This window comes from Pygoscelis adeliae, unplaced genomic scaffold, assembly GCF_000699105.1.
Source record: "Pygoscelis adeliae isolate BGI_AS28 unplaced genomic scaffold, ASM69910v1 Scaffold318, whole genome shotgun sequence".
Lineage (NCBI taxonomy): Eukaryota > Metazoa > Chordata > Aves > Sphenisciformes > Spheniscidae > Pygoscelis > Pygoscelis adeliae.
Window position 1 is genome coordinate 867,428 of NW_008825430.1, and position 9,590 is coordinate 877,017.

Consider the following 9,590-nt stretch of genomic DNA (forward strand, 5'->3'; position numbering starts at 1 on the left):
TGAACTTCATGCATAGTTAGCTTTAGGTAACGACTTTTGTCAGTGCTTAAATTAGTTTGTAATACCCAATTCCATGTTCAAATAGGAGGTTTTCATTAAATATTTCATTAAAGGTTCATTAAAATGGATCAAATCTCAGGGGCTGGAGTTCTGAAATCCACTATCTGCAGAACAGAGGGAGGAAAAGCACTGAGAAATTGCTTACCTTGGTTATCAAGCAAAAAGGATGTGCTTCACCTCTTTCAGCAGTAGAAAGAAGCCTATGTGGTAGCTTAATGGCGGCAGCGCAGGGTAGTTCACAGTCTGAAGAACTTCCGTGAGCACTAATTCATATTTTGGGGGAAATGCTGAAAACAGGTTCTGTATGGCCCAAGATAAAGTTATTTTGCGACAAGATGAGGGAAGGAGTTAGAATTTCTTGTTTCCTAGTTCAGTTCTTAGAGGCAAATATGGTAATACTTGTTTAGGACCCCTAAAGGCCACAAATGGGATTTTGGCATGGAGAATCAAGTGAGAGCACAAATATATCTTCGCACCACTTCAAGGGCCAACATTCTAGTTTCACTCTAGTTTAGTCACTGTGGGACAGTTCCAGTGAGCAGGGATTGTCTGCATAATAAGTGGCTTCTGAAAATTAGAGAGAATTGTTTTGGTTTTTTTTTTAAATCTTTAGTACCCATCAGTTATAAGGAGGAAAATTTGAAGTAAACAAGTTGTCCTAATGTATGTCCAAGAATTCCTGGTTCTGCATTAAAATGATTTTTTTTTTTTATGTTCACAGGCAATTTCGAGGCCATCTAGATCACTAAGTACAGCACAGCTAGTGCACGCATCCTGTGGCTCACAGGCTTCAGTAATCTCAAACATCGTATTGATGAAAGGACAAGGGAAGGTGAGACTGGCTCTGTTGATTTACCATAGGGTTTTACTTCATTTCACAAATGCAAGCTGCAAAGTGCCGGGAAGTGACTGCAGGTATTAAGGTTGCTACTTCTGGGTTGCCAATTCATATTCAGGCTTTGCCTATGAGGATGTCATCAGCACAGTACTTTCACTTTTCATTTGAGGGACGTTAAATGGCTTCAGAGGTGTGAATTAGTCTTGTAACATCTTTCTAAGGGTAGCAGGTAGTGTCTGACTTCTGTATAAGGGGAGGAAGGGCAAAGAATAAGTAGATGAGAAGTATCTACCTACAAAGGTCTGTTGGTGTCGCTTAAACTTACAACACGCATTAACTCTGTTTGGTAGAGGGTAAGAGAGAGATATCTCCATCTGTGTGTCTGAAATTAGTAGTAATATCAAGATCCTATATGGTGGTTTTTATCGATCTCATTTATGGGAGAGGAAATTACAGAGAAGAACAGATAAATTGATCTCTGAAGGCTGCTTATTGGCTCAAGGGCAAAAAAACCCCCAAACAATTTAGACACCTTCCTGTGAGTTTATAATAGTGAATTAATTGATTGCAACAAACAAAAAGCAAATCATGAGAGTATTCCACTGAAATTTTAATTTGCTTTTACTACTGGCATGTGATTGACTATTTTTTCATGGATTATATTACTTGGTTGACCAGTACTACCCATGTACGTAACGCAGAAGAAACTGCAAACGAACTATTATGAGAACCGAACATGGGCTCTCACACACTGCTTTTCTTCCATAAATTAGGGTTTGGGCTTCAGTATTGTTGGAGGGAAAGACAGCATTTATGGACCAATAGGCATCTATGTCAAAACCATCTTTCCTGGTGGAGCTGCTGCTGCTGATGGAAGGCTACAAGAAGGTGGGAAATCCCTCTTCTCTCCCTTTTCCCACTCCAGATTCCCAAAGAATGATACCTAAAGGCACATTAAAGTGAAGCTGAAATGAGCCAGAAGCGACTTTTATGCCTGCATCTGTGACTGCATTTGCAAGACTCCTTTTGAGTACATGTTATCATGTAACTTATTGCACAATACAGTAATAGTAACATAGTACAACTTTTCTCTTTAAAAACAGGTGATGAAATCCTGGAACTGAATGGAGAATCCATGCATGGATTAACACATTATGATGCTTTACAAAAATTCAAGGTTACGTACTCTTCTTCAATTTCTGGCTTTACACACAACGTGCATGTGATCTCAACCCATTCATTCATTATCTTTTCTTTCTAGCAGGCCAAAAAGGGTCTTCTGACACTTACAGTCAGGACAAGCTTCAGCACGCCTCATTCTGCTTCCAGCTGTCTGTCACCCCACTTGTGTCAGCCACTGAGCTCTAGTACATGCATAACCAAAGAAAACAGCTCTTTCAGTTCGGAAAGTGCAGCATTCTCATTAAATGCTACAAAGCCCAATGACAGGGTCATAATGGAAGTTACCCTAAACAAAGGTAAGTGCTAAAATTAACTGAGCACTGGCGAACAAGGCACTGATTGACAAAACACTGTTCATTTGCTCTCTGAATGTCTTTCCTCACTAACCAGATTCTTTTCCTGAACTAAGTTTTTTTTTTATAAATAATACACTAAATTAGATCCCGGTGCCTGCCAGTGCTAACAACTATCTATCAACAGCAGGATTCTGAACACCGTCTGTCCTCAAGAGCCAATCATTTGGTTTTTTTTTTTCACTTAAGCATTAGAGTCACATTCACATCCTTCATGTAAAAAAGTAAACCTCTTGGCAACAACTACCAATTAGTAAGCAGATTATGCGACTCTTACCCATAATTATGCAAGCGGTTCATTTCATTCTCTAAAAGGCTTAAAAACAAATAAAATACATATCTGTATCTTCTTGTAGTTCTTTCACCTCCTCTCTAACTGTCATCATCTTCTATTTATAAGCAACCACTGGCAGAATGAAATAAACTTTTAAATATGGGAACATCAAAGCAACGAACAAAGCAAAGTCTCTATGAGGTAACAGTATGACTTACCAAACACACAGTATGGGACCTGACATCAGAGTGATTGTGCAGAGCAAAGAGGGTAAATTCACAAAAATCTTAAGCTGTATTATATAAAACAGAAAGGGGATTGAGACGATATAGCAAACAATAGCCACACATCCTTGATTTTTGTTTGTTTGTTTTTTCCTCCTTAATTTTTGCTCCTCCTTAATTTTTGTTCTTTTTTCTTTTTTTTTCCTATTCTGTCTCCCTGTAAAGTCATTTGAATCCTTCTGTAATGACAGACATTTTGCAAAATAAACCTGCATTGCATCATGTCTGTGACACACCAGTAATGAATTGCAAACAACATCTTGGAACCCCACAAGCAATATTGGTGTGCACTCACTTTAACCATGAGGGGGAAAAAAAATAGAAAACAAAAAAGGAAAAAAGCAGTAGGAGTAGCAGCTAACATTGAACACAAGACTTTGGTTCTGGTTTATATAGAAAAAAATAATTAAATTGAAGACAGTTCTTAAACAGGTCTCTCCAATGGTTTGTTTTGACTGCTTCTTATGTCTTTTTTTTATTATTATTAATTCCTTCAGAGCCAGGTGTTGGCCTTGGAATTGGGTTATGCAGCATTCCTTACTTCCAGTGTATTTCAGGGATTTTTATTCATACCCTTTCACCAGGCTCAGTGGCACATATGGATGGGAGACTCAGGTAGGATGAGAAAACGTGTCTGTCTTATGCCACAAGTTTTTCATTGCTCTCTTTTATGGGTTTATTTTTGACCTGTTTGGGCAGGAAGTCTAATGCTTTCTGGGAGTTTTGGGTTTAAAGCATACGCGCTATTCTGAGGGTTTGAGCATGCGTATTTAGGATATGTGGGATTTCCAGATACATAGCAACCCAGTGAAATTATTGCCTCCTGTCCAGGCTGGGCTAGCTTCGGGGGCCTTAGACAAGCATATAGCATGCTTCCCAGAGGAGATTTCCAAAAGAGAATGTATCTGGAAAAACCCAAACACATGGCATATTCTGGCTTGTTTGAGCACTAGTTTTTCCTGACACAAGCTCCTCAAATTCCATCCCTTCTTGCCCAATAGAAATACAGATTCCCTGAAATGAGCTTTAGTGGGAGTGTAGAAATTTACTTTGTAAGATTTATGACCAATTAGTAGTGTTGAACACATTTAGAATTGAACAGAACACAGCATTTTCCGTGAAGGCTTTTTGATTTAACTTGAGGCGCTCTGTAACGCTCCTCTCTACATGCCTAAGACTTTAGCTGAAAGAACTGTGGTCTTATACTATTTGAAAGTTTGTATGATATGAATCAGTGCCTTCAGTCAGCCTCTTAATGTATGTGGGTATTTGCAGTAGAGCAGAGAAGGGCAGTCTCAGTTTCATGTGGGCCAAATTTGGATTTCATCTAGAAATATTCAGTTTAGCAGTCAGCAGGATTACAATAGTTTGTCACTAGAATTTTTCTATTAACAAGTTATTCATATGTAGCAGAAACACAACATCCTTTCTGACCTGAAATCACACTAGCAGACCATAAAGACGTGAAAAGTGAAGTGTGAACTTGAAAGGAAGGAAGGAAGATGTAGGTGGAAGCAGCGGCTGAGCTACATACAGCAGCAAGATCACAGGCACAAAGTGTGCATAGCTGATCATGAAGAAAGCTCAAGGGTCGCATGCAACAAGGCAGTTAGGTCAAAAAGCCCTTGACGTCCAGCTCATTCCCATTCCGTTTTCTGTAACAGGAACAGAGGGACATAATGTTTTAATCTGTGATCAAATTAGAGGTCAATCCCATGAATTTGCTTTTTGTATACTTTCACACGGGAGAGACAAGGTTGGGAGAAAAAGAAAATCTGTTTTGTTTACATCCTCTCTCTTTTTTTAATATCTCTGTAGGTGTGGAGATGAAATTATTGAAATTAACGAAGCTTCAGTACAAAATACAACTCTTAATGAAGTTTATGCTGTGCTAAGCCATTGTGATCCTGGTGCAGTGCAGATTATTATTAGCAGACACCCCGAACCACAGGTAGCACACTCTGTATTCTTTCCGACTTTCAATAAAGCACATATTGAGAACTAAGACGAAGTGAAGGAGCAGGTGCTAACCTAAAACAGGCGTAAAAATGTTGATAACAAAGGTGCTGATCTCTTTATAAGCATCGCTGCACACAAACGAACCTGAGATATGCACTATCTTAAATATAATCATGTAAGATTTGAAGATCACTGGAGACGGTCTTGCATGAGTTTCTGTGCTGCGAATAAGGAAACTACAGAAATAACATTTAAGGAATAAAGCAAAATACATTTCTTTTTCGAGAAAGAATTCCCAATAATAAAATAATTTGAAAGAGGGAATATACCCTCCCAAAGAAACAAATGTTTACACACCCATCTTTCAGTAATTAAAATTTAGGTCTTGCCCAGCCAATACTCATAATTAAATTAATATTAAAGTAAAATATCTCATTCTTGCAAGGTTTTTCTACAAAATGTTTCCTAACACCAAATACCATATAAATGATTGTCAAGTTTAAATTGTTGTGTAAATTATCATAAAAACGTAGTATTACATTATCATATACTGGTAAATCCAGAACTCCACTTCTAATGAAATATACAAAAGAACATTTATCTTTGAAAGATCCCATTTTATCTAAAAAACCAATATAAACAGCACATCCATAGATATACTTCAGCTATACTGGAATATATACAAATACAATGGCGTGCGCTTACTTAGCTTTAAAATTAACTAATATGTAATATAACTCGGTCTATTCATTTCCATTAAAGGACTTGCAGGACTTGGAAATCTTTGTGAAAGGAATAATGTTTAAACGTTACTCACCCCACAGCAATCTCATGAGAGTATAATGGTATGTTATTTCCTAGGTGTCTGAGCAACAGCTAAAAGAAGCTGTTGCACAAGCTGTGGAAAACAACAGATTTGGAAAGGAGAGACACCAGTGGAGTACTGAAGGTAAGGAAGTAAGTGCATTCATTGAGACATGGTATTTTTGACCTAAAAGATATATAGGATGAGTACGTGCTGTATTGCAATCCTTGATAACAGTGAAGTAACCCAGAGCAGAAAGGAAGAGGAGGAAACCTCACAGGACAGCGCTCCTAACGCCTCCTAAGATACGTTACCAGAGTGATGAGAAAAGACCACATCTGTCTGATTGTCAGCAAAAATTTTTGTGCAAACTTCCCCTTGCTCTTGCTCATCCTTTCCAATTCATAACCTCTGCTTAAAGCTTTTCAAACAACTGTCAGTAGGTGACAGGACTTAGGATAGCAAGGAACTGCACAATGCAGGTGACGTCCAGGGGACAAACAGCTTGTTAATCCCCTTGTGAGGAAAGGCATATGCAATCATGGTTAGAGCTATTTGCCCAGTTCAGCTATGACATCCTCCCATGGTAACATATTGCAGTGATACTCCTTTTAGTGTCCTCATTTCTTCTAAAGGACCGAGGGTAACAGAATCATCATCAGTAAACTATACTGCTGAGAGAGATATTTTTATATATATATAGGGAAAACGTAACGTTATTTTGCTGTCCAAGAACGTAACTGTTGACTCTTCAATCTACAAGCCTTTAATGTGTAAATCATACCTTTGCATCAACCGATGATGGTATTTAGCTGCAAATTTTGTCAGCTGAATCTTAGAAGTGAGCACTTTGCTTGTATCTGAATAGACATTTTGAACATGTTCCTGATACAGGTGTTAGAAAACTAGAAACGAGCTGGCATGGAAGACACCCATGTGAAAAACATATTGAAAGGAATGCTGCTCATTGCAACCGCAGGACACAGAAGCTGATGACCCGCTCCAGCAGTGACAGCAGCTACAACCCTAGGTCCTCATGTAGTAATGGTGCTGTATACCAACTGGCTGACTTGAAAGCAAGAGTACATAGCATTGATGTACCAATTACCAGACAGCCTGGCCTGCTGTACTCATTGTCTGGTAATAATTCAGAGAGAAATTCCCCTCCTACTTGTAGTGAGGGTGGTCGACCCTTGCAAAACACTAAGAAATCATCAGAGATCCTCGTTAGAAAACCTAAATCATCAAAGCCCAAACCTCCACCAAGGAAATATTTTAAGCAGGACTGTACATGTAATGACCAGTGTAAAGCAGACAGAAAAGAAAAACTTCTATCGGAAGTGGCTGTATCACCTTCTGCAACTGTTCAGGTAAAACAAAATTTGCCAGATTTTTCTTGTGTTTGCTTATTTGTGAGGCAGGGGAAGGAGGAAGGCAAAGTGACTTTGTATGATGGCAGGAAGAAAGGCAGGGAAGAAAGAGAAAGTGTGCATAAATATGTGAGGGCTGGGGGAAGGGGATGAGGCTCTTCTGTTTTGAAAGCAGTGCGTATACCTTAGTGAAGCCAGTTTAGGTCAAAACGTGATGTTCCAACTAAGGTCAGAAGGCAGAGAAGTGCCTGAAAGAAATTTTCTTCCATATGAGGGAATCTGAGTTAAAATCCCAGTGAGAGCAGCAGCGAGAATGAATCTGAGTCCCTCAGCGTCATTCCTCATGAACACGTGCCACTGGTGGTATCGGATAGTCTCTGGTTCCAGCGTGACTGGAACAGTGATGTGCTCTGGGCTGGGACTGGAGGAGTTTGCAAAGCCTCTGATGTCACCTTGGTGCAGTTGATCCTAACCTCAACACTTACAGAGTCAAATCATTTATGAAGTGGAGAAGTCATGAAAATTTCTTTGTTTCAGTAGTGGATTTCTATTGGAAGAAAGCACTAACTTTATGTACGGCAAGTAGTCTTGGCCTCATATACATTTCTTGAGACCAGGAGGTACTAAATAAACTCATTTAAATTGCGAGGCACATACATATTTGTTGATGAGCTACAGTATTTGAAAACTGAGTGTATATTTGTATGTTACTAAATTTCAGTTCCCTCTCTTATCTAAGATAGAACAGAAAGACAGCGTTTCACATTTGCATGAGTGTGAGGGATTGTGAGAGCTGCATGTTGAAACAAAGTTGTGGTTTGTTTAAAAATGAAACTTCTTTTCCCTGGGTTTAGTAATATGCCAGCAGAAATGAGCAGATCTCAATGCAATGCAAACAAAAACCCCCACAGTTCCCAAGCTGCAGAGATCAAAATAAAATGATACAGCTCAGACTGAAGTCCATGTACAATGTTAATATCCAAGAAAGTTTCAATTCAGCACTTCATGTAAGGTCACTCTTTTACCACCCCCTAAGAGAGCAGTAGAAACATATTCATCAACAGCTACTAGAAAAACACTTTTCAGAAGTAAAATTCAGGGAAATAAGTACTTGTTGAACTTACCACTGCATGCAACTTACTATTCTTCAGTACTCAGTTATTCTAAATGATAGGGAGAAAAAAAATAAATCTTAAGATCAGTAAAGTCTATTAAAAGTCAAGCTCTGTTAATGAAGATAACTTCCTGTAGTAAGACAGCCTGTGTATCTCAGGGCAATAGCTCCTTTAAGTCCCCAGTAGAGAAAGGGTTTCTTGTCAGAATGTATTTCAGATCATTAAGAGAAGGTTTTATTACTGCCTTTTTTTTTTTTAACCTTTATTCCCCAAACATTTTGTATTAGTCAGTTTGAGGCCTGCATACCACAGTTTTACATGGGGGTTCTGCAGACTGTAAGGTTGCTTTTCCATAACCAAGAATGCTTAATTGATATTTTTGACTGTGCTTTAAACTGCATCAATAAAAAGGTAGGTATAAATGCCATCACTAAAGAGTGAGATCAAACTGTCTGTTCGTAGTGCTTCCAAATTGTCTACTTCACTTACTGAACATCTGATGTTCCCATCTAACAGCAATGAAACATAAGTGCAGCTTTCAAGAAGGACCCTAGTAAGCAGGGGATGGAGAAAGGTTTTCCTAGAATAAGAAAATTGCAAAGCAAACACCACCCCATTACAGAAAAGCTAAGAAATTCTTCAATTACTGATTTTTTCAGGACAATCTCGTTTGTTTCTAGACCTTCACTCTCTGTCCTGTTTGGTTTTGGTTCCTATTAGTAATCCTGGAGCTGAACTACACAGCAGAGAGAGCTTCCAGTGTCACAGCAGAGCAGATGGTAACTTGGTATCGTTGGTTACAAAGGAATCAAGTAATTCCAGAGCATGCGTTAATGATGTTCAGAGTTGCATTTACTACAACCTCAAACTAATCCTCTCACCCTACGTTTCCAGCCAAGAACAAGGAAGGGAGAGCTCTGAAACTGCAGTAACGATTTAGCTTGTCTGGCTTGTGCTTAAGGGCAAAAGGCTTCAACAGAAAAGAGAATTTAATATGAAGTCAGAGGAAATTTGCTTGACTGGTTTGCAAAAGTCTACTGAATGGCTGATTTTACAAAAATTGAAAGTTATAGTAGGCAATCTTTTAGTTTATTATAAAGTTTATGACTAAATTTCTGAGATGTTAATTGCATTTTTTCAGTCTGTTTACAAGCGTAACCATAAAATATCATGCCAGCAGTCTTGAAGTATAGAACAAATTAAGTCCTATGAGGATTACATCCCAAGCAGAAGTGAAAGCTTAATTTCTATTCAATATTTCTTTTCAGATTAAAAACAAATGAAAATACGTGGGGGTTTTTCAGATTCATATATAGTGTGGTTTGTGTAACTACATTCTGACACATTTTT

General features: G+C 38.4%; 1 protein-coding gene across 1 annotated transcript in view; it reads left to right on the plus strand.

The window, feature by feature from the left end:
• The window catches only part of IL16 (interleukin 16), a 47,056-nt gene that overhangs the window by 29,915 nt on the left and 7,551 nt on the right, over window positions 1-9,590 (plus strand). The window contains exons 8-15 of the mRNA XM_009330901.1: window positions 782-892; window positions 1,672-1,786; window positions 2,002-2,075; window positions 2,163-2,376; window positions 3,489-3,606; window positions 4,810-4,942; window positions 5,812-5,899; window positions 6,650-7,125. Of these exons, the coding sequence (XP_009329176.1) occupies window positions 782-892; window positions 1,672-1,786; window positions 2,002-2,075; window positions 2,163-2,376; window positions 3,489-3,606; window positions 4,810-4,942; window positions 5,812-5,899; window positions 6,650-7,125 (1,329 nt within the window). The remainder of the gene's footprint in view (window positions 1-781; window positions 893-1,671; window positions 1,787-2,001; window positions 2,076-2,162; window positions 2,377-3,488; window positions 3,607-4,809; window positions 4,943-5,811; window positions 5,900-6,649; window positions 7,126-9,590) is intronic.